The 23389-nt window shown below is 58.0% G+C and overlaps 2 protein-coding genes and 1 pseudogene across 5 annotated transcripts in view; 2 read left to right on the top strand and 1 right to left on the bottom strand.

Annotated features, from left to right (window-relative positions):
- Nucleotides 1-117: 117 nt before the first annotated feature.
- On the top strand, nucleotides 118-2824 carry Izumo4 (IZUMO family member 4). 3 transcript variants are annotated; one of them, XM_052747153.1, is made up of 10 exons: nucleotides 120-429; nucleotides 522-602; nucleotides 685-756; nucleotides 1220-1246; nucleotides 1341-1416; nucleotides 1533-1580; nucleotides 1674-1688; nucleotides 1952-1969; nucleotides 2148-2162; nucleotides 2515-2824. In XM_052747153.1, the coding sequence occupies exons 1-10, from the start codon at nucleotides 186-188 to the stop codon at nucleotides 2600-2602; spliced, it is 684 nt and encodes a 227-aa protein (XP_052603113.1). In that variant the 5' UTR covers nucleotides 120-185; the 3' UTR covers nucleotides 2603-2824. The 3 variants fall into 3 exon arrangements, with proteins under 3 accessions (XP_052603112.1, XP_052603111.1, XP_052603113.1); XM_052747152.1 differs by having other exon boundaries at nucleotides 118-429; nucleotides 1372-1580; XM_052747151.1 differs by having other exon boundaries at nucleotides 118-429; nucleotides 1372-1580; nucleotides 1674-1969.
- A 108-nt stretch (nucleotides 2825-2932) lies between these two features.
- On the top strand, nucleotides 2933-5401 carry LOC128115955 (cleavage and polyadenylation specificity factor subunit 4-like; annotated as a pseudogene).
- Nucleotides 5402-6411: 1010 nt separating this feature from the next.
- Ap3d1 (adaptor related protein complex 3 subunit delta 1) overlaps nucleotides 6412-23389 on the bottom strand; it is a 37905-nt gene continuing 20927 nt past the window's right edge. For both annotated transcript variants that reach the window (XM_052747134.1, XM_052747135.1), the window contains 22 exons: nucleotides 22001-22050; nucleotides 21506-21554; nucleotides 19471-19616; nucleotides 18839-19218; nucleotides 17677-17908; nucleotides 16413-16558; nucleotides 15900-16041; nucleotides 15362-15433; nucleotides 14460-14535; nucleotides 14187-14374; nucleotides 13893-13966; nucleotides 13144-13312; nucleotides 12110-12181; nucleotides 11644-11745; nucleotides 9978-10154; nucleotides 9758-9805; nucleotides 9106-9295; nucleotides 8703-8791; nucleotides 8476-8561; nucleotides 8052-8173; nucleotides 7793-7872; nucleotides 6412-7491 (listed from right to left, as the gene is read on the bottom strand). In XM_052747134.1, coding sequence (XP_052603094.1) covers nucleotides 7396-7491; nucleotides 7793-7872; nucleotides 8052-8173; nucleotides 8476-8561; nucleotides 8703-8791; nucleotides 9106-9295; nucleotides 9758-9805; nucleotides 9978-10154; nucleotides 11644-11745; nucleotides 12110-12181; nucleotides 13144-13312; nucleotides 13893-13966; nucleotides 14187-14374; nucleotides 14460-14535; nucleotides 15362-15433; nucleotides 15900-16041; nucleotides 16413-16558; nucleotides 17677-17908; nucleotides 18839-19218; nucleotides 19471-19616; nucleotides 21506-21554; nucleotides 22001-22050 — 2786 coding nt within the window. In that variant the 3' untranslated portion in view covers nucleotides 6412-7395. The remainder of the gene's footprint in view (nucleotides 7492-7792; nucleotides 7873-8051; nucleotides 8174-8475; nucleotides 8562-8702; nucleotides 8792-9105; nucleotides 9296-9757; nucleotides 9806-9977; nucleotides 10155-11643; nucleotides 11746-12109; nucleotides 12182-13143; nucleotides 13313-13892; nucleotides 13967-14186; nucleotides 14375-14459; nucleotides 14536-15361; nucleotides 15434-15899; nucleotides 16042-16412; nucleotides 16559-17676; nucleotides 17909-18838; nucleotides 19219-19470; nucleotides 19617-21505; nucleotides 21555-22000; nucleotides 22051-23389) is intronic.

The raw sequence follows: 23389 nt of genomic DNA, 5'->3' as shown, positions 1-23389 counted from the left end.
TCGTGGGCGGAGCCATATCTGGGGTGGGGCGGGGCCAGAGCTGGAGGCAAGGCCTGGCCGGGGGCGGGGATGGCGCGGCCCGGGTCCAGAGCGCGCGCCGTTGGTTGGTGCGGCGTGACGGGGCGGTGGCGCGGGCGGCGCCGTTGGTTGGTGCGCGGCTGGAGGGCGCGGCGCTGGCGGCGCCGATGGATGGGCACTGCGGGCCGGGCCAGGCCATGGCCTTGCTGCTGTGCCTGGGCATGACAGCGGCGCTGGCCCGGGGCTGCCTGCACTGTGACCCCAAATTCTCGGAGAAGTTCTCCTTCTACCGCCACCACGTGAACCTTAAGTCCTGGTGGGTGGGTGACATCCCCGTGTCGGGAGTGCTGCTCACCGAGTGGAGCCAGAACACGATGAAGGAGCTACACCTGGCCATCCCCGCCGAGATCAGTGAGCGGCGGAGCCCATCCCAGGGTCAGGAGACGAGCAACAGGGACCCCGGGCTGTGCAGCTCATCTGCTTCCTCTCCCTCCCGCCCTCAGCCCGAGAGAAGCTGGAGCAAGTGGCAGGAGCCGTGTACCAGAGGATGGACCAGCTGTACCAGGGGAAGATGTACTTCCCAGGTAAAGAAGGGAAACTGAGGCAGGGCCGGTGGGGGCCACCAGGCACCTGAGCTTGACCATTCTGCTGTGACTCCCACATCAGGGTATTTCCCCAATGAGCTGCGGGCCATCTTCCGGGAGCAAGTGCGCCTCATCCAGAACGCCATCATAGAGAGTGAGCAGTGGGCTCCAGAGGGGGCACAGTGCCCAGAACCGCAGGCACTGAAGGGCTGGGGGCGCTGGAAACAGGGTTCAGGGAGTGACTCTGCAGGAGGCCCTTTTGCATGAGTGGTCACCAGCACACCCATCACCCCTCACATCTATCATACTAGTCTCCCGGTAACACCGTGAGCATTGTAACCATCCTTCCCCTAGGTTAGCTCTATCTTGCACTGGGGGCCGAGGCCCCCTTCTCACTTTCATGAAACACATGTGGCACATGCCTGTAATCGTAGCACTCCGGAATGAGGGAATGAGGCAAGAGGATTGATTGCCACAAGTTCCAAGTCAGCTTGGCCTACCTTCTCCATGCCGGGCTAGCCTGGGCTACAGAAACAGAAGTGGGGCTGAGGGACAGGTCTTGAGCTCCGGGCCTTGTCAGAAGACACTGTCCTGTTGTGTCCCCCCCTCCCCCCCAGGCCGCATCGACTGTCAGCGTCACTGTGGTAAGTGAACCATGGTCCAGGCTGAGGGCCACAGTGGCAGGGGCCCAGGCTGGGGGGCCCAGGGAAGTCTGTGGCTGCCTCTCGTGTGTTGCAGGCATCTTCCAATATGAGACCATCTCCTGCAGCAACTGCACAGACTCACACGTCATCTGCTTTGGCTATTACTGCAAGTATGGCTGAGCCACCTAGCCCACTGCCCCTGGGGTCCTGGGATCGTCACCCGGGCAGCAAGGGGTTCTGGGCCTCGGCGATACCCCACCGGCAAGCAAGCCCTGTGTTCCCCCAGGTCATCGGCACAGTGGCAGTCAGCTGTACAGGGTCTTCTGAGTTACATGTGAGCCGGGGTTTATTGGGCACCAGGACTCAGAGAGGGGGACACAAAGAGAGGCCACTTGGTCCCCTGACTCCAAACAAATTGTCGTTGTAGACATGCCTGGCACCAGTAAGTTCCTGCTCGAATCCATCTCCAGTTTTATCGGAGACAGTGTGTGTGTGTGTGTGTGCGTGCGCGCGCGCACCTTACGGTGAGGTTTCGAAGCTTACAGAGGCCCAGGAGGACCTTGCTCCCTGCCCCGTCAAGGGTCTCCAAGCTCAGCTGGAGGAAGGGGGCAGACCATTCTGGCTGAAGGGTCTTCTTAAAGCCCAGGGCTACCCTGAGTTGGTGGCAGACCTGGAGGGTCTGACTGGGGCCCCATTCTATTTCAGTCAGGATGTAGGCAGGAGGTAAGACGGGCCTTCCATGGGGGGGTGGGGGAGTTGAGGGATGGGGGTGAGGTCTTGGGGAGGGCATGCCGGGCAGGGCTGTGCCTGCGGGCACACTGGACGTCTGTAATCACATCCCCCTGTGTGGCCACCGCATGAACCGTGCTTCCTCCTCTATGGCCTTGCCTTGGATGTGCAGAACCATCCCCGCCTTGTGAGTGACCTGGGGAATAACGCTCTCGGGTGGCCTGGGGGGAGCACAGAACTCCAAAGTCAAGTGACCTCTTTGCTATAGACCCTGCCGTACCCTATTAAAGCCTGTCATTGTGGGTGTTGGGGAGGGTGGATGACCCCTAGCACTCTTTAGGACTTAAGAACATGCAGGGACTGGGTTTAGTAATGCATACATATAATCCCAGCCGTCAAGGAGGCCTCTGAGGCAGGAAGATCTCAGTTAGAGGACCAGCCTGGGCTATAGTAATAGGTCACGAAGGCAGCCTGGGAAGGGAGGCGGGAGCTCGTGAGCAGACAACAGGCTCAAGGCACCCCCTCCCCTCCCCCCAAAGCCTTTCACCGACCATAAAGTGTCTGGAACCACCGCACCTGGCTAACCTGACCTTGGAAAACGCCTCTGAGTGTTTGACCCAGCACTGACCGTGGCTGCTGGCCCCCAGCCTGGACGGGGGCCAAGGACTCAACTGCACTGTCGTAGCCTGTTCCTCTGGAAGAGGCTAGCCGCTGCCTGCCTGGGGTCACCCCTACGGAGCCCAGGCTGGGCCGGGGCAGGGGAGGGCAGGGAGATGGGCTTGTGTATAGATAGCAGGGCCCCCAGGCAGGGCCCCCAGAGATAATTTGATTAAAGTGCTCTCACATTTCTCAGGAAGAACAATTCTTTTCTGCCAGGAGATCCGGCTGGGTATTTGCCGTAGCTGGAGGTATGGGCTTTTACTGAACATGTGTGGGTGTGGAGGAGTCCCCATCTCCTACCCACAGAGGGAGGGACCAAACAGCCGGGCTATCACTTTATCCCAGTACTCCTGAGTGCCTATGAGAAGGTTTGTTCTTGTTGAGGCGGGATCTCTTGTATTTCAACATGGCCTGGGGCATGCCAGGTAGCAGAAGCTCTTGAACTCTGTCCGCCTCATTTCCTTAGTGCTGGGATAACAGGTGTACCACCTGGCTTTGGTGTTAACAATGGAGCCCCGTCCCGCCCCTCCCCACCTCTGAGGTAAAGTTCTCAGCTCTATAGCCTAGACTGGCCTTGACCTCTTACCTCTGCCTCAGGGTGGACGCTGCAGTGGGGTGAAAGGTGGGCCAGGTTAGTGTGTTTGGGGTTTCCTGGTCAGAAGAGACAGGTGGGCCACACCACACAGAGCACCTGGCAGCCAGTGACCAGAGCCGGGCTGGCTGTCTGGGTTGGGAGGTGGCTGATGCAGGAGACCCAGGGACTTCTGCCTCCACCTGGTGTCCCTGGCCCCACTGACGGGTGCATGCCTCCGTGGATGTCCCTACAGTTACTGCTCATAAGCGCAGCTGCAGGTTAGGAAGAGTGGTAGCGTCTAAAGTCCCTTTCCTCCAAAGGGACTGGGGTGTAGAGCAGGGCCAGCGGGGGGTGTCGGGAGCTCAAGCTGCAGTCAGCGGCCAGTCACAAACCACAGCAAGGATCGCTCTGCACCGACTGCTGACAGGATGCCTTCTCCAGGTCCCGGCCAGGGCAGAGCAGTGGGACAGGGTGCTGACTGCACTTCAGAGGCATGGCCCCAGGAGCACTGGCTGGGGCCTGGGGCACAGCAGCATTTTGGAAGTTGCAGTTGACAGGGCTCAGTGTCTGCTGACTGACAAGTGACTCCTTCCCTTGTCCCCACACGGTGGCAGTGAGCAGCCGACATGGAGCAAGTGCCTTTTCCAACCCAAGACCCTGTTTCCCCTCACAGCCTCAAGAGCAGTTAGTAAGAAAGGGGGTCCTAGGCCTGGCATCCCTTGCCATGCAGGAAATCATCGCCAGCATGGACCACATCAAGTTCAACTTGGAGATCGCCATGGAGCAGCAGCTCGGGGCGCGGCCGCTGCCCTTCCCTGGCATGGATAAGTCGGGGGCTGCTGTCTGTGAATTCTTCTTGAAAGCTGCCTGTGGCAAAGGGGGCATGCGTCCATTCCGCCACATTAGTGGTGAGAAGACAGTTGTGTGCAAACACTGGCTGAGAGGACTGTGCAAGAAAGGGGACCAGTGTGAGTTCTTGCATGAGACGACAAGACCAAGATGCGTGAGTTCGGGGGATGCAGCAACAAGGAGTGCCCCTTCCTGAATATCGACTGAGTCCAAGATCAAGGACTGCCCTTGGTATGACCGCGGCTTCTGTAAGCATGGTCCCCTGTGCAGGCACCGGCACACTCAGTCGTTTGTGTGAATTACCTCGTGGGATTCTGCCCTGAGGGCCCCTCGTGTAAATTCATGCACCCTCGGTTTGAACTGCCCATGGGAACTACCGAGCAGCCCCACTACCCCAGCCGACACAGCCTCCAACAAAGAGGCCCGCAGGTCACTGGGGTCATGCAGAGTCAACGCAGCAGTGCAGGCAGCCGTGGACGCCGGCCTTGGAGCAGGTCACTCGCTACAAGTGTGGTGAAAAAGGACACGCCAGCAGATGCACCAAAGGACATCTGGCCCTTCTCAGTGGACAGTGACAGCAGCTGGAATCTGTAGCAGCCCGAGAGCCCTGCCGTTGGGAACAAGCACTTGGCTGCTGAATGGAGTGCTGGCAGGACTTTATCTAGAGCTGCAGGCACACTTGCCAGGGCACATTCGAGGGGCCATATCTGTCCTATCATTTTGCTGTAATCTTTTAAGAAGGAACGTGTGCTTCAGTTGGGTCCCCCGAGCCAGTCTGCTTGGACGTCAGTGCCTCTTTTTTTTTGTTTTGACTCCCTGCACACTGCCCTGTGTGTGGAAGATGGCCAGCAGTCCCCTCAGGGCCTCATTAAACACCAGCACCTGGAGAGGATGGGCGAATCACGTGGGGCTGTGGCCAGGTCAGCCTGCTTGCTCCATGTCCAGCTGAAGCCTCAAGCTGTGCCTGTGACTTGAACAGGGAGCCCTTCCTGACAGACCTGGAGCATCCACTGCCTGGCTGGCCCCGGCGCATTGAGGTGTCAGGCTCCCAGGCGGAGCTGCTTTTCTGGGCTTGCTTTCTCGGGGAGTCCCTACCTGACCGTGCTTCGGGTACACCTTCAGCCAGTGCTGCAGACCACCTTAAATAGCTGACCCACCTGATCTGCGCCTACCTCCTGCCAAGCGAGCTCTGTGCTGTCACTCAGACCCTGTGGCATGCAGAGGCCACCCATCCTTGAGCCAAGAAAATGTGAATACATCACCTGCAACCTGCTGGGCAAGTGGGCCTATCTAAGTTCAGTTACAAGAATACTTTTTATGAAGTTGATTAAAAAGCTTATTTTATTTTTTACTCTTTTAAAGGGGTTCTAGGACAGCCAAGGCTACATGGAGAAACCCTGTCTCAACCAAAAAAAAGAAAAAAAAAAGAAGGCTGGGTAGCAGTGGTGCACACCTTTAATCCCAGCACTCTGGAAGCAGAACCAGGCAGATCTCTGTGAGTTCAAGACCAGCCTGGTCTACAGAGCAAGATCCAGGACAGGTACGAAAACAACACAGAGAAACCCTGTCTTTTCAAAGACAAAGGGAAAAAAAAAAAAAGGAAAAAGAGCCGGGCGATGGTGGCGCACGCCTTTAATCCCAGCACTCGGGAGGCAGAGGCAGGCGGATCTTTGTGAGTTCGAGACTAGCCTGGTCTACAGAGCGAGATCCAGGACAGCCAGGGCTGCACAGAGAAACCCTGTCTTTTGAAAGACGAAGGGAAAAAAAAAGGGAAAGGAAAAGGAAAGGGGCTTGGGGTTGAAGTGGCTCAGCAGTCTGGGCTCTTGCAGCACGCCTCCAGGTTTTCAGTGCTGAGGGATCATCCACCACCACCGGGAGCTGCGGTTCCAGGGAAGCTAGCGCCCTCTCCTGGCACAAGATGCACACATGGTAGACAGACATGTTGGTAATCTTTGTGTATTTGTTTTGAGACAGGGTTTTCTGTGTAGCCCTGGCTGTCCCCTGCCTCTGCCTCCTGAGTGCTGATATTAAGGGTGTGTACCACCACTGCCTGGCGACATGATATAATTTTAAATCTTTTTTTAAAAAGGAGAAATGGCAAGATAGTTGAGTGAGCACTAGCGTCTGCTGCCCATGCCTAAGGACCAGGTTTCAATGCAGCATTGTGTGCGTGGAAAGCGATGGCGCAGCGCAGCCTGGCCTCTGGAGCTGCACTCATGCTCACACAGAAGTCCTTCAATGAGGGTGACAGCATTTAAAGCTGGGGAAACTCGCTGTCCCACCTGGGCCCTAGGAGCCTGATGGGCACATTGAGGACTGCTCTGCAGTTCTGTGAGGACACAACAGGCAAACATGTTTTGCGACTCTTTATTGGGTCATTGTGACACCGATCGTCAGCAGCGTGATATATCTCTCTTCACATGGGAATGTCGACAGCAAATCAATCATGGAACATCATAGAGCTGGAGGTCACGTGGGGTCGGTAACAGAGTTCTCTACATGCTAAAGTGACAGCAGTCCTCAAGGACAGCCAGATGTCTGTAGACCACCATCGCCTCTGAGGAAGGCTCAGCTTGTGGCCAGCTACCCAGCTAAAGGGAGAGTCCAGGCTGGGCTCCACTCACCTTGCCCCGGAATGGCTGGGTGAGCACTGAATGCTCTCAGGATGCAGGGTCTCCACTGCAAGGCACTCAGCCCTCCACAGCTGTGGCACAGTGCAGGGACAACCCATGATGTGTAGTGACAAACTGAGGGGCATGGACTGCGCCCCTCCACAGACCCCCCAAACAGAACCCCACCAGAATTCTGTTGAACACAAGAAAATCAAAGGGCTGTCCCTGCTGTCAGCAGCCAAGCTGACCCACAAGTACACTCCATCCATCTGGCCGCGCAGACTCTGGGGAGAAGTGTGGTAACAGCTGGCCTGGTCACCTCTCCACAGACACCACCAGTCAGGAAGTCTGGGGACAGCAGCAGCTGGAAGAGTTCCTCCAGAGGCGGCATGGGGGCAGAAGAGTGGGGCCACACTAGCCCCACTGTTTGCTGGAAACCTGGAGGCCCCACCGCCTGGAGTCCCCACAGCTGCCTCCAAGAACGGGGAGCGGAGCTAGGAGCCCCGTGCTGGCTAGGGTTGGAACGGCCTTCCTTGCCAAGGGAGTGCAAGGGCAGAACAAAGAAGGGTAACAAAAAAGTTGATGCCCCACAGGGCCTCGGAGTCACACAGTGGAGGCCGGGGCGTTAAATTAATGCTGGGTGTGGGCACAGTACACAGGACGAGGAGAGGAGAGGCAAGGCCTGTCATGTCTGTCTGTGGTCTGCTGCACCTGCACTCCGTCCTTCAGCACTGGGCCAGCGTGGTCTTCATCTCCTCCAGCAGGCTGCTGAGCAGCATGGCGTCACTGCACTTCCCATCGACCGACACGGAGCTCTCACCCTGGGGACAGCCACACGCACATACTGCCCAGGCCTGTGGTGGGAGGGCCACCCTCCTCCCCTCATCTGGGGCCTAGGCCTCACTTTAGTTTCTGAACCCAAATGCCCCAACTGGCCTGGAACTCAGTAATTCTGCTTCAGTCTCTGGAGGGCTCGGCAGGCAGCCGTGCGCACCGCGCCCAGCCACGGGCCTGAGACACGCTGAGGCCGCCCCTGCCCTCCTCAGGCCCTGGCTCCCCCAGTGGGGGCCTGGTACAGCTAACGGGGACGGGGGACGGGGGACGGGCGTGCTGTGAGCTCACCTTCTTCACCAGCAGGCAGACATGGTGGCCCTGGATGGAGCGGCTGTACATGGAGGCACAAGAGTCTACACGCTCCACAACTGCAACAGATGGGGGGGTCAGGCCCACACTTCCCGGGCTGCCAAGGGCTGGGGCCCATGGGAGATGGCACTTGGGGGCTGAGGGCCAAGGCCCTGGGTAGGAAGGGACTGACTGGGGAGCAGGGGTGGCTTCTGTGACACTTGTGAGATGAAACCGCTATCACTGCGACATTGCTCACCGGAAAAATGGTGGTGGAAACAGATCTTTGCCAGGAGGTTCTGGAAAGACATACTAATGCCATCGACTTTGATAGAGTTCATGCTTAGGTCTCCTGACTCCAGCAACTTGGCAAAGGCATCGCTGTGGAGGAGAGAACGGGGGTGATGGCGGGGCCTGGGTGCAGGCCTGTCACCCCAGCCCTGCCCCGGAATGCTGAGGCCAGAGGACTACTTCGGGTTCCAAGGCACCCAGGGCGGTCCTGGGGACAGAGCAGGGGAAGAGGTGGCCTCAGGAGAAAGCAGCAGACTGTCAGGAGCTGAAGGCGCCTGGGATGACATCTCAAGGAGTCTTGCATTACCTCCACCTCACCTCACACCCCACCTCACCAAGCTGCTGCCCGCGCCCCCACCCTGGGAGGGTCTCTGGGGTGGAGGCACACACACCTGTAGCAGGGCGTGGTGATCAGGTAGGAACTACAGCTGAAATGCAGCCGGAAGTCCAACTTCTCGTGGGTGGCCCCTTCGTCGTCCTGTGAGAAGGGAAGCTGCAGCTGTGGGGTGGCTTCCCTCTCCTGGGGTGCCCGACATCCCCTGGGGCAGGGCAAAGGGGCTGGAGCCCAGTGGAGAGTGGGCTCTCAGCACTGGCCATGGCCGCTGGCCCCAGTGCATACCTTGGCAATGAAGGACAGCGTGCCTTTGAGCTTCTGAGCCATGACGATGCTCTGAATGGTGAACACAAACTGGGCCTCATTGGAGACACCTGGTGGGAGACACGGCACTCAGCCGGGCCCGGGGTCTAAGCCAGCACTGACTCTAGGGCGTCACAGCTGGCTGGGATGCTGGAGAGTCACAGAAACAGTGAGTTCCTTCTGCTGGCCCTAGACCCCAGCCTTGTCCCGGGGAAAGCCCAGCATATGGGGCTTCACCACATGAGTGAGTGGCCTGGGGCCTGGGGCCTGGGGCTTCAGCTGTCCCCGGAAGCTCTAGCTAAGTTCCTTGTGCAGGAGCCCAGGTAACAAAGGAGTAAGGAGCAGAGCTGGCCTTGGGAATGCTAGGGCCAAGGGGTGAGCTCACCAGGGGGCAGCTGGAAAGGCACGGGCACACCGTCATGCACCGATGAGCCCTCCGGCCGGGCCATCTTGGTGTTGAGCGAGTCCAGCACGTTGAGCTCCATGTTCTTCAGGAAGCTGCTGCTCTGGTTCTCCAGGATGACCGACACTGTCACTTGGCTGTCCTTCTGTAGGCTGGCTTGGATGTCGTAAGTCTGCATGAGTAAGGGCAGGGTCAAGAACCAGGGACCAGCTGAGGGGAGTGAGCTCCCGGCCAAGATCAAGGATAGTGGCTCCTCTGTGAGAGCTGCCTGTGGGCCCTCAGGACCTCGCCCTCCACACTCTTCACGAAGCTACACCAGTCCTTGTCTTTTTGATTCTTTGAGACAAAGTCTTGCAATATAGTCCTGGTTGGTCTTGAACTTGGAATCCTCCCGCCTCTGCCCCAATGTGCATGCTGCCATGGCCGCTTTGTCCCGTTAACAATGCTGTCCTCACGTGGCCTGGCCACACTGGGCTCTACAGCTGTGGCTGGGCTGCTGGCCACAGTGGTCCCACACTGGTGGCAATGTCTCGGCCGGGTTTGGGCTTGGCCACTGCCGCCAGCCCTGCAAGGCTTCTCGTGGTGGTTTGCCCCCCAGCACCAGCCCTCCCTGCGGCAGCCCAGTGCCACTTACCACTTTAATGTAGGAGTTCTCAGCCAGAAGGCAGTAGCTGGACATGGGCTGGGGAAGGAGAGACAGCGTCAGCGTGGGTGACAGGGCCTTGGCTGTTCACAGATATCTCATGGGACAGGGACAGGCTCACAAGGAGCGAGAGCCACCACGAGGCTCTGGGTTCTCTCTGAACGGAAGCCGTGTTTCAAGGTTGAGTTGGCAGGGTGGCGAGCGTGCTCACCGGGATGGGCTCCTCCTCCTCCTCCTCCTCCTCCTCCGCGGCCGCCGCCGCCGCCGCCGCCGCCGCCGTCGCCCCATTCTCCAGCGCCGCCACCTGCTTCCTCTTGGCTTTCTTTTTGTCCCGTGGCCGCTCCTCCTTCTCCTTCCTGTGCTTCTTCTTCTTGGGCCGGGAAGATTTCTGAAGCAGAGTCTGGGCTCAGGCCCCTTGTTCCAGCAAGAGGCCCTGGTCAACATCCTCCCCTCACACGTCACATGGTGGGGGCCACAGGGAAGGGACAGGGGGGACAGCAGAGCCAGGACCCCACAGGTCCCTGGGGCTGGAGGCCAGGACTGCGACACTAGAACCTTGGGGGGGGCTGACAGGGCAGGGCAGGAGCCGCTCGGAGGCAGGGGTTAAGAGCACAGATCAGTGAGACTGTCACTGCATGGGACCACAGCTCTCCTGGCCACATCACCGAGGAGGAGCGCTCACAGAGGTAAGCCTATGCTCCATCCACGGGGGCAAACGGCCCAGTGTCTATGGATGGATGACAGACATGAAGACCAGTCACACACTGGAGCACCACAGAGCCACTGACAGGAGCAAGGCTCCCAGACACCGCAGCATGGAGGGACTTCAAGAACATGGAGTGGCCAGGAGGTGGTGGCGCACGTCTATAATCTCAGCACTTGGGAGGCAGAGGTAAGAGAATCTCTGAGTTGGAGGCCAGCCTGGGCTACAGAGTGATTTCCAGGACAGTCAGGGCTACACAGAGAAACCCTGTCTTGAAAAACCACACATGAGGCTCAGCCACACATGGGAGAGATGGCTCAGTGGTTAAGAGCACTGACTGCTCTTCCAGAGGACCAGGTTCAAGTCCAGCACCCACACGACAGCTCACAACTGTCTGTTACTCAAGATCTGACATCCTTACACAATCATACATGTAGCAAAACACCAATGCAAATAAAATAAAAAGACCCCCCACCACACACACACACAACACACCCAAAACCAAACCAAACCAAAACACCCAAAACCAAACCATGGGGCTTGGGGCTGGGTTGATGGCGTGGTGGTTAAGAGTGCTTGCTGCTCAATCATGAAGAAGCTCAGTTCAGATCCCAGGACCCATGGAGTAACATTCACACACACAACTAAAATCATCTTTTTTATGGGGGGTGAGACAGGGTTTCTTAGTCATGAGCCACCACACCAGGCTTAAAATAATCTTTTTGTTGTTTTTTCTTTTTTTTGGTTTTTGAGACAGGGTTTCTCTGTGTAGCTTTGGAGCCTTCCCTGGAACTCACTCTGTAGCCCAGGCTGGCCTCAAACTCACAGAGATCTGCCTGCCTCTGCCTCTCAAGTGCTAGGATTAAAGGCGTGCGACACTGCCACCCAGTGTTAAAATAATCTTTGAAAAAAAAAAAGGGGGGGGTGTGTGTCTCATGAGAGAGCCAGACAAGAGAGGCCACCTAGTGTGGGACTCGATGACAGCCGATATGCAGAGCAGGCGAATCCAGAGACAGCAAGGGGATTCAAGGGTGACAGGGTTCAGGAAGCAGTGTGGCAGACTGCTCATGAGTGAGGCTTCCTACTGGGGTGATGGAAGGTTCTGGAATGAGATGGTGGGGAAGCATGAGGGCTGCAGGCACTTCAGGGAAGTGGTTGGTGCTGTGTGCCTCACCCTTTCCTGATCATCGTCCACACCCTCGTCCTCTGGCTCCTCTCTCTTGAGCTCCTCACCCTCGTCCTTAGCTGGGGTGACAGTGCTCACAGCAAGCTCTTCCTGCAAAGCCGGGAAGGTCGGGGTGCTTTTTCAGGGGTGGGGTGGAGGATGGGGTGCTCTTCCCCTGACTGCTCAGAGGGTTCCAGCTTGAGAAGCAATAGGGAACTCTGAGTCCCACCGAACCAGTGCCGTCCCCACCTGAGGGCTGAGGATAGTCTCCAAAGGACACCTGTGGACAAAGGTCCTGCTGGCCACCACCCCTCTGCCTCCCTGAGCCTTGCTAAGCAGAGTCCCACAGGACAGCAGACACAGGCCTGACCAGGCCATCCCGGCGGGCTGGCCTGCAGGGAGAAGCCTGGCACCCGCTGGCTGCTGTGGAAATGTACAGGCGATACCTCTGGGGACACACGGGGCAGGTACTTACTGCGGATGGGGCAGGAGCAGGGACAACAGCAGGTGGCGGGGTGGTGGACAGCCAGAAGTCTAAGTCCTCACCCTGAAGCCACAGGAAGAACACTTGTGACAAAGGCAGGGAGTGAGTGCCAAGGGCAAGGGCTGGTCTCCAGCAGCTGGCCATTCTTGCCTCCCTGCCCCAGACCAGCCTGACTGCTGTGTAGCGCAAGGCCTGGTTGTGCTCTGACTGGACCCCACAGGTGCTCAGCCAAGATGGCAGCAACAGCCACCAGTCATTCGGGAAGACAGCTGGGCTAAGTGGTGACTGGAGCGGTGTTACAGCCAAGCAGCAGGTTCTCACACTGTGGCTCAGGCTGGCCTAGAAGTCATGGCAATCCTTTTCCCCCAGTCTCCTGAGTGCTGGGATCCATCCTGTCTGTGAGCTGGCTGGTGGTGCAACCTGGGCAGGAGACTGATAGGCAGTCTCCAAAATGCCACCACACCAAGCCACACCTCAGAGGCTGCCCTGCATCGATCGGTGGGACCCTGGGCTTGATCCCAGCCCTCAACAAATAACATCTATTTTTAGCCAGGCCTGTTATCTCAGCTACTCAAGAGGCTGAGGCAGGAGGATTGCAAATTCAAGGCCAGCCTGGACAACTCAGTGAGATCTAGTTCAAAATGCAATGTAAAAAGTATCCTGTGAGTCGAGTATTGTGGCGCACATCTTTAATTTCAGCACTTGGGCGAAAGAGGCAGATGGATCTCTGTGGGTTCGAGTCTAGCCTGATCTACAGAGTGAGTTCCAGGATGACCAGAGCTACAAAGTGAGACTGTCTCAAAAAAACCAAAAACTGAAAACCAAACCAAACCGAAGCAGCCTGGGGATGCGGCAGGGTGAGCACCCCCTAGCATGTGCACAGCCCTGGGCCCCAGCCCTCAGTTCGGTTGTAGAAGCCTAGCCTACAACAGCGGCTCCCTGGGCATGGCCCTGGCTGGGCTTGCACGGTTCCACTCTCTGCAGCCCTAGCTCTGCACTCGGCCGGAGCCCTGGGGCTCACACACCTTCTTGTCCTTCTTCTTCTCCCTCTCTCTCTCTTTGGGCTTCTTCTCCTTCTTTCTGGGCTTCTTGCTCTTCTTCTCTACCGTGGGGACGCCCTCCTTCTCGGGGGACTTCACAGTCTCAGCATTCCTGTGTTTCTGGACAGGCAGCTTCTCGCTGTCAGCCAAGGGCCTTGGGGGAGGAGGGGAGGTGGGATCACCAGGCTGAGCTGTGGCCCACCCCTCGGGGCCGCTGGCCCTACAAATCCTGAGGCTCCCCAGACAGCTACAGTTCTGGGAACACTGACCCCATTCCCTGCACAACTAAGCATCCAGTCTTTCCTCCCACCTTTTTGGATGTGAACAGTGCATGCCCATGCCCATATGGGACGTGGATGTCTGTGTCCAGGTGCACACGTGTCCAGTCACGTGGAGGGCAGAGGTCAGTGCCCCTCGTTTTCCTGTTACTCTCCACTGTACCTTTAGGCAGGGTCTGTCTCTTACTGAACCTGGAGCTCCCTCACTCAGCCAGGCTGGCTGCCAGTGGGCTCCTGGGTTCTGCTGTCTCTGTGCCTTGGGGGCTAGGCCTGGCTTTTAATGAGTGCTGGAGGAGGAGCTCGGGCCTTCACGCTCACACCACAGGCACTATGCCGAGCCACCAACACAGAGCCCCACCACGGCCAAGGATTTTCTCAGCACCCCGGGAATGGGGATCTCACCACCCGAAGAGCAACCCCACCCAGTCTTCGGTCTGTTTCTCATCCATCACTTACTTATCCAGGTCAATGTCCAGCGCCCTGTAGGGGTCATTGGGGTCTTTGTCATCCTCATCACTAGGCAGAGCATTCTGAGGGGATGGAGAGGTCAGGGCTCAGTCAACTAGCAACCATGTTGTCCTGGTGGAGGCTCACTTCTGCCCCAAATCACAGGACTGCCTGGACAGTCATACCCACACCACCCATGTGCCAGATGCCCAAGGTAACGGGCTATGGCTGCCAGCTCACAGACTGGAGTAAAACCATGTCCATCATGGAGGGCCTGTGTGACAGGGCTGGGCAGGGACTGACCTCGGGCATCTCCTCGGTGACTATGTCCACGCGCTGGGCAGGGGCGATGTCCTCGTCGCTCTCTGTGGGCAGGGAGCTGTGGCGACGCTTGCCCTTCTCCTTCTTCTTCCTTTTCTTGTCCTTCTCCAGCCGCTGCCGGTGCCGCCGCTGCTCCTCCAGCTTTACATACTGGTCCGACATGGGCATGCCTGTGGGGACATGAGGATGGCCAGAGCTCACGGACGCCCGGAACTCTGTCACGTCCCACACGTGAACTGAAGAGGAGACACTTGCCTGGAACTTTCAGAGGCACTGAGAGGTCGATCTGCACCACAGGAATGTGCTCCACACCTGGTGCATCCTGGTATCGCTGAAAGAGGGACCACAGGGTGTCAATGTGCCTCAGGGACTCAGGAGAGGGGAACCCAGTGTGCCAGAGACTGGTGGCCCCCATTGCAGCATGGGAGCATTACTCATATGCTTCAGGTTCCATAGACAGGTGGGGACCTGGGACCACAGCCCTGGAAAGTGTGTCATAGGCTATTTACACCTAAATCTAAACATGATTGTCACTTTTTTGGAATCAGGGACTAGAGGCTGGCCTCAACCTCACTATGTAGCCAAGGGGTGACCTTAGATTTCTGCTTCTCCTGTCTGTCTCCTGAATCCTAGGTGACCACACCTGGTTTGTGTGGTGCTGGGGATGAAACCCAAAGCTCACACATGCTGGGCAAGGGCTCTGCCCACAGAACCCTGGTGCTAGTACCAATAATCCCTGCTTTGTCCAAAATGAGACAGCAGGACACATTTAACCCCAGAGCAGGTGTCCTTTGCACCCTGGGGTGCTGTGAACTCTCCTCCTTGGCCACAGTGTTCACCAGTGACTCTGATACCACTGCAGGATCTGCCTGAAACCCCTTAGGGCCCTGAGGAACTGCTAAGAGCTGAGATGCCAGCACTTCTTGTAGGTCCAATGGGCCAGCTGGGCAGAGCATGCACCTCAAGGCAGAATAGATGGGCTCCATCTAGAACAGCCAGGCTCTCTACCAAGAACTGGACGCAGCCCAGCTCTGCTCAGCTGTAGCTGGGACTACACATGCACAGCTCCCTCCCCCAAGGCAGGGCCCTAAGTATGTTACCCTCTTGGAGGGTTCAGTATGGCAGCTGGTGGGAGGACTCTCAAGGACACCACTTGCCTTCTGTGGGGACGGGGAGCTCTTGATGTAGAAAGGGTTGTTGGCTTGCTCCTGCTTCCGGGCCTCTCGCCGCTGTGGGGACAGGACTCTATGTGAGGATGTGTGTCAGAAAAGTGCCTGTCCATCTCCCAAGACCCAGGTGGGCAGGGAGGGGTCACAGTAGGAAACATGAGGACCACCTCCAGGGGCAGATCTCATGAATGGGCAGACCACCTGAGGTCTGGCCTCCGGGAGCAGAACTGGCCTGGGTCTGCCCACCCTGAGCCACAGCTTCTGCCTGCCTTTCTTACTCCTGCAGACTCAGAAGCCCACTCTGGTGTTCCTGCTGAGGGTCCAGGAAAGGGGGCTCATGGGAGGGGCTGCTCCACCAGGAGGGCCAGGTGGAACCTAAGGGTCCTCTGGCCTGGGTCACAGGCCGTGTCTGGTTGTATGGCAGAGCCTCAGGTGCCCCTAGGCCTGACCATCAGCTACTCTTTGTAGGTAGACCCCAAACTTGGTTGCCGCCCTGTGCTGGGTGCTCCTGAAATGGCGTGCTCACCCGGGCTAACTCCTCCTCGTCCTCCTCAGCCTGCCGGCGCCGTGCATGCCTGGGCTCCTCTTCGTGGAAGATGGCCTTGGGTTTCTCATCCTCAGACTCACTGTCCGAAGGTGGCTCATTGATCCAGGCATCCAGGTCTAGGCTGGGATGTACAGAGGAGGTCACATGGTGGCCCACCATGCGCCTGTGACATCTCTCAACATCAGCATCACAGGGACCAGGCAAGGCAGGATGCCATAGACCCGGAGAGAAGACACAGAGATGGGAAGGCAGGAAGCCTGGGAGGAAACAGCAGACCAGGACAGGGACCATGGAATCTGGGAGGACCATGACAGGCAAGGATACTCCCAGAAGGTCAGAGAACAGGGTGCAGCAGCACCAGGACAGAGTGGTCGCCTCTTGTTCCCTTGGCTGGTGGCGGGTCCTGGGGCATGGGAGCCCCTACCTAATTTCCTAATCAGGGACCACTTGAGTGGCTGCAGCCCCATCACTCCCCACATCCCCAATCCTCACCCTTCAGGAACTGGGACCTTCTTCTGGGCCTTGGGGGCCACGGGGTTCAGTTCACCAGCGAACAAGGCGCTCACTTCCTCGGCCACCGGCACACCTTTTGCCTGTAGCTTCTGCACGTGCTTGACCAGCTGCAGGATGCAGGACGCCTAGGGGAGCAGAGGTCAAGAGTGGGGTGCCTGAGGATATGGTGCTGGGGCCTGTGCTCCCCATTCGCTCAGCCCCAGATCTCGTCATGTCTCAGACAGGGAGACAAGCCCCACCAGGGTCAGAACAGGAGGGAGCTCAGCTAATGTCATCTCTGGGGGCCCCTGGAGCCCCTCAGTCCTGTGCTGGCTCAAATTCTCAAGACACAGCTGTACTCGGCAGCCCTTGCTACCATGCTGCACAACCAACCCCAACCAAGTCAAGGTGTGGCTCGGTGTGGGCTCCTCCTCCCACACCCACAGGGCTCAGCCTGGGGGAGCTCCTCAACCACGGATGGGTCAGCACCCACACCTGACCTCTTCAACGGGTCCCCAGAGACCAAGCAGAAGCCTCATGGCACCTGGTTCAGTGGGAACCTACGTTACCATGAGGTGCCGGGAGCAGCCTTGGCCACTGGGCCCCAATGCCCGTGTCAGCCCGCGACCTTGGCCAGGCTGTCCCAGGCTGGGCATGAAGACACTGCACATGCCTGAGACACACAGACTCCAGGTTCAAGCCCTGTCCCACAACAAACAAACAGAGAGGATCCCAAACCAGCTCCCACAACAGCAGCAGGGCCTGCCCACCTCCTAGGCTGGTTCTCAGGCCCATCCACACCACAGTCCCTGCTCACGGACCCCAAGCCTCAGATGGGCAGAGCTAGGAGAGACTTCAACAATTCACTTTAGAAATGGGAGAAAATCCCTTCCATCTACTGGCTCTGTCCAGGACAAGGACCTAGAAGGAGACCAAGAGCGTCTCTAGACATGGGGGTCCCTGGTAACGCTACCCGCCCTGTGAGTCCAGACCTAGCTATGTGGGTACACATGTTCACACAGCATCCCAGCTAGAGGTGTGTTGGGGGGCAGGAACTGTGGGATCTTTAGGAGGCAGCCCTGCTGGAGGCTCTGCTACCCGATAGGTGAGGTGTGAGCAGACAGCCCCCACTCCTGACTGACACCACGCCAGCCCTGGATGTGCTCACAGGGCTGGAGCTGTGGCCAGCCGTCCCCTCTGAAGCTGCCCCTGTCAGGGTTAGTCTCAACCACGGGCAGCAGAGTCCCCAGCTTGCAGGCCTTACCCGCTCCTGCACCTCCAGGTCGGCACTCTGCACAAACTGTGGCAGCCGCTCCCCCAGCAGCTGGGTGACCTCCTGCGCAGCCTCGGTGTCGGCGGCCTGCTCTTTCTGCTGCAGGATCGACGCGTACAGCTTCACCACGTTCTGCACATACACAGCCTGGATGTGGCCGGGCAGTGTGGTGACCTTGGGCCGCAGCATGGCCTCCAGGGTTTGCTGGGGCGCCTGTAGGTGCCTGGGGGACAGGGGCTGCATGAGGCTACTGAGCACACTCACAGGCCCATGTCACAAGGAAGCCAGGCCAGGGATGTGGGGTCTGACGTCTCAGCTAAAGTGCAAACTTGGGGCACTCGCTTTCACTAAGCACAAGTGGGAAACTAAGAACCATGAACTCCACAAAAAGGGACACGGTTTGAAAAACTATGGCACAGATGAGACTATCACCAGCAGGCACAGAGGACAAATATGCCTGGCTTCAGTTCTCAGCACCACAAACCCAAACACTCCTCAACGCACTTCTGACATCCACGTGCACTCTGTGGCTGCCCTGTGGGTTCAGAGAGGAGACCCCCACTGGGTCCTCAAAGGGGCACTGATATGTGGCTGCCATGGGCTGAGTCCTGGGGCACTGGGAGGTGCTAAGTAAATTCTGTGACTCTTCCGGAGAAATGTGCTCTCCAGTAGACTTCTGGGACAAGTCAGATATTTAACAACAAATCTACACCTGCTCTGGGTCACAGCTGTCATGTGTCCTTTGAGCCAGGTATCTGAGGTGGCATGTAGTACTAGTCACCCTGGCCTACCCACCCACATGCTCTTGGAGTATGGCAAGAGGGCACAGCAGCTGCCGTGTGGAGCTCTAGCAGGGCAATCTCAGGGTTGGTGGGACAGGCCTATCACCACTGTACGGTGAGGCCTGGCTCTGAGGGTGGCAGCTTGCCCAGCTAGGAAGACCCTTGAAACAGAACAGATCTTTGGATGTCTATGAACTAGAGGGCACGCTCTCCACAGCCAGTGTGACCCACGTGGCCAAGCCACTCTATGGAGGGAGACAAACAGTGATTTGGGCAGGGCAGTCCAGGAGTGACCATCTTTCAGGCAGAGGGTCTACCCATATGTCCCTCCACCAGGCCACACTGGGCCACCGAGGGCCACACCAACTCACTCCGAGAACTCCCCGCAGATCCAGGCAGCCGCGTAGAGCACCTCACAGATGCCATTGCGCTGGGTGCTACTGGTCACAAGGTGGGCGCTGTCAAGCAGTGCAGACATCTGAGACACAGCGAACTTGCGAATGGCCTTGACTCGGATGGCCACATCTAGCATCTGGGCGGCGATGAGGTGGCCGTGGCGGGTGCCCTCCAGCCGCGTCAGCTCCACGAGGATGCTGATGTACCACTCGAAGTTGGTGATGTGCTGGTAGTTGGACTGGCTGCAGATGTCAATGATCTTGGTGAGCAGCTCATCGCGATAGGTGGTGCCCTCGGCCTTGTCCACGTGGGTCATTAGCTTCTTCACGATCTCCATCAGGTTCTTCTTGGACACCTGCGGGAGAAGAGCCTGCTGGTCAGCACAGGTGGACGTGACCAGCTGTGAGGTGACAGCTGAGACTGAGTTCATGAACCCAGGAGGGCTGGCTTCTTCCCCAGACAGCAGTCACTCTGGGCAGGAGTCAGCATGTGTCTGACTAAGGGAGGCTGACTGAGGCCCCGTTCCCTACAGCCTGGACAGGTGCCACCCGCTGACCCAGGTGCTGAAGCTGCAGGGGCTCCCCGTCCTGGGCACAGGGACACACACCATTCCATAGAGCAGGTCGAGTGCGCGCAGGCGGATGGACTCATCCTTGTCATCCAGGCACTGCAGGATCAGGTCCTTGTGGGACTGCACGGACTTGGGGTGCGTCTTCAGGATTTTAGACATGGCCAGCAGCCCCAGGTACTTTACTGTGGAGACCAAGTGGCCATTAGTTTACAGACACCGAGCGGAATACCATGGCCAATGGGTGCAATGGAGGAGTGTGTCACCACTTCTGGCCACTGTGGCCCCAGCTGGTGCTGCCTGAAGGTGATGGGCACTTTTGTGATGCCCCCTCCCCAACCTATCACAGCCTGGTCCACAGGCACGGCCTTCTGGACACTGGGGCAGCAGGTATCAGGACCCGTCAGGGTAAGAACCCCATGTGTACTATGCGTTGCCTGAGCAGCAGAGTGTGTGCTGCTCCTCCAGAAGACCCGAGTCTGGTTCCCAGCACACATCGGGAGCTCTGACTGTAACTCCAGCTCCAGGGCATTAGGTGCCTCCAGTCTCCATAGGCACTGGGATTTCCGAGCACAGACCCACACATGAACACCTAATTACAAATGGCAAAAACTTACAAAGAACTTAAAAATACGTGTATTAAAAAAAAAGAGCCGGGCGGTGGTGGCGCACGCCTTTAATCCCAGCACTCGGGAGGCAGAGGCAGGTGGATCTTTGTGAGTTCGAGGCCAGCCTGGTCTACAGAGCGAGATCCAGGAAAGGCACAAAGCTACACAGAGAAACTCTGTCTCAAAAAACAAAACAAAACAAAAAACCAAAAAAAAAAAAGAACCAGCCGGGTGATGGTGGTAGTGCACGCCTTTAATCCCAGCACTCTGGAGGCAGAGGCAGGCGGCTCTACAGAGCAAGTTCTAGGACAGCCTGGGCTTCATAGAGAGACCCTGTCTCAAAAAAATAAAACAAAACAAAAACCCAAACAGAGAACAGCCGTGATGGTGGTCTAAGGACCACACCCACACGCTCTAAAGGTCACTGCTAACCCAGTATGGGCCTCATGGAAAAGGGAGGGAGACTAAGCAGGGCCACAGACGACAGCTCTGTACCCAGAAGCCTCAATCTGTGACAGGTTCTGAGGTGGCCGCTCATCAACAGATGGCCCAGAGATGCTTCCTGAATGCATGGACACGAGAGCTGCTGGGACCCTACGGTGGCTCAGCCTGCCACTTGGTCTGGGTCAGTAGACGACCCCATTCTGGAGCAGTGTGAGACACAAGGAAGGCAATAGCAGGTCACCATATACTTCCGGAGGACCAGGCAGATGCTGGCCTGAGGCCTCTGCACCTGAACCCTGGCTCTGCCTCCACCTCCCAAGTGCTACCCTAACAGGTGTGTACCTGCACACCAGCCTCCCTCTCCTTCAAATGAAAAACAATCCCAGTTTTATTTGTGTGGGGGTGTACACCAAGGTCAGAGGACCATTTGTAAAAGTCATTTCTCTTCCCACCACAGGGGTCCGGGAAAGGAATCAGGGCATAGGTGCGGTGGCAAGCCACTTTGTCTACGGAGCCGTCTCACCAGCCCCTTGTTCTGCTTTGAGACAGGCCGTCTAGTGTGGAACCATGCTGGCCCTAAACTCCCAACTCTCCTGCAGCAGCCTCCGGCTCCGCAGACCTTACAGTATTTATTTCTGAGACAAGGTTTACGCAGCCCAGGCTAGCCTTGAACTCGTTAGGTAGCCAAACATGACCTTGAAGCCTGTGGCCCAGACCTGGTTTCTGAGGCACAGGTAGGTCTGGATCCTAAGATCTGACACACTCACTCGTGAGCTCGAACCACTAGGCTTGAGTCCAGCCCCGACCGTCCTCGTGTCTGCTGTCTACACTACACTCAGGACGGCCTCCACCTCTCAGGGTGCTGCTGTGCTGCAACCCAGTGTCCCCCATGGTGACTCCACTGCTCAACCCACAGTCAGCGTGCTGGAGCGCACGAGGACAGCCGAGGGCAGGGCCCAGGTGGGTTCTGAACCCCAGGCATGGCATTCAGGCCTAGTCCCTGGCAGGGGGCGGTCACTTACAGTTCTGGTCTGAGTCTTCTATCAGTATCCTCAACTTCTGAACGCAGAGCTGAGGAGGAACGTCACACTGGTCAGGCTTTCCCAGGCAGGGCTCCAGCTGGTCTCTACCCCACACCGTGGCCTGGGGCCTGCTCCCAGTCCTGACTGATGGCATGCATTTGGGTACAGAAAGGGGAGGTGACTGCAGCCTTCTCACTGGAGACCCTGCTCAGTATGACAGAGTGGATCTGCAGGTGCCAGTGAGGGCAAGTGGGGGCGTCCCGTGTCCGCAGCAGCTGCCCTGGCAGACTGAATTTGGTTCCAACAGGGCAGGTGGAGGTGCGGTGGGAAAGGAGGTGCCTGTGTAAAGGACTTCCTTTATACCTCAACGGAGAAAAACTAACTTGGAGGTGATCACCACAACCGTTAACCGACTGGCTGAGGAGCCTTGGGGCCTGGCCACCCCTAAGACCTAGTTCTACTGATCTGCATGGCCCCTTCTTTGCAGAGACGCACCTGGATGCTGGCGCTGTGGTTGGGCATGCCGGAAGACAGCGAGATGAGCACTGGGGCACATGGAGGATGAGGTTAGTGCCCTTGGGTCAGACACTGCCACCCTACTGACCCATCCCCACCAACAGGGGCCTGGCTGGCTGGCTCACAGGAGGCCCGTGTGTTCAGAAGGCAGCTGTACCGCCTGGGCCTTGGGGAGCCAGCCTGGGTCCCCCACCCTCCCAAACAGGAGCAACTTTTGGGCCTGAAACACTGGTACCGAAGACAGGCTCACACACAGTCCCTGTTCCTCTCGGACTTCTGGAGTGCAGACCTATGCTGCAGAGCAGCCCCCAAGACCTCATGGATTTGGGGAGCTCTTGGATGATGACAATCCACACATCACCAGCCTGTGGCTGAAGACACAGCATGACCTGACTCCCAGGGAGAGTTCTAGAAGCCCTGCCTGCTCTTCCTGTGGCTGACAGCTAGGTCCTGTCACGAAAAGGTGGCTGTGTGAGTCCTGAGGACTCTCCTGTGATCACTGTGGCCTTGAGACCTCACCTGGGGGCTCACACCTTCATGTCACCTTTCCTCCTCTGCTCCCTCCACCCACGCAGGATAGCCATGCTCAATCACAAGCCCAAGGGCGCTGGGCCCAAGTCCTAAGTCTCAATTTCTGGTATGTTGTGTGCAGTGTGTGCAGACAAAGGTGGACGGCAGGCATCTTCTGAAATCCTTCCTACCCGGTTTTTGGGGACAGGGTCTCTCACTGGCCCTGGAGTGCGCTGACTGACTCAAGTGCCTGCCAGCAAGCTCCAGGGCTCTGTCTGTCTCTGCCTTCCAGTGCCGCGGACTGCGCTCCAGGGCTCTGCCTGTCTCTGCCCTCCAGTGTCGCGGACTGCGCTCCAGGGCTCTGCCTGTCTGTCTGCCTTCCAGTGCCGCGGACTGCGCTCCAGGGCTCTGCCTGTCTGTCTCTGCCTTCCAGTGCCGCGGACTGCGCTCCAGGGCTCTGCCTGTCTCTGCCTTCCAGTGCCGTGGACTGCGCTCCAGGGCTCTGCCTGTCTGCCTTCCAGTGCCGCGGACTACGCTCCAGGGCTCTGTCTGCCTGTCTCTGCCTTCCAGTGCCGCGGACTGCGCTCCAGGGCTCTGCCTGTCTCTGCCTTCCAGTGCCGCGGACTGCGCTCCAGGGCTCTGCCTGTCTCTGCCTTCCAGTGCCGCGGACTGCGCTCCAGGGCTCTGCCTGTCTCTGCCTTCCAGTGCTGCGGACTGCGCTCCAGGGCTCTGCCTGTCTGCCTTCCAGTGCCGCGGACTGCGCTCCAGGGCTCTGCCTGTCTCTGCCTTCCAGTGCCGCGGACTGCGCTCCAGGGCTCTGCCTGTCTGTCTGCCTTCCAGTGCCGCGGACTGCGCTCC

Source organism: Peromyscus californicus, unplaced genomic scaffold (genome assembly GCF_007827085.1).
Source record: "Peromyscus californicus insignis strain IS unplaced genomic scaffold, ASM782708v3 Scaffold_1__1_contigs__length_55948999, whole genome shotgun sequence".
Classification (NCBI taxonomy): Eukaryota; Metazoa; Chordata; class Mammalia; order Rodentia; family Cricetidae; genus Peromyscus; species Peromyscus californicus.
This window is presented reverse-complemented; position numbering and strand designations above follow the sequence as displayed.

Excerpts from the sequence above, each read along its gene's own strand:
- Izumo4 (XM_052747151.1), top strand. The coding sequence starts at position 186 with ATGGATGGGCACTGCGGGCCGGGCCAGGCCATGGCCTTGCTGCTGTGC. Across the intron at positions 430-521 it reads GGCCATCCCCGCCGAGATCA|CCCGAGAGAAGCTGGAGCAA; the intron begins GTGAGCGGCGGA and ends TCCCGCCCTCAG. Across the intron at positions 603-684 it reads GGGGAAGATGTACTTCCCAG|GGTATTTCCCCAATGAGCTG; the intron begins GTAAAGAAGGGA and ends CTCCCACATCAG.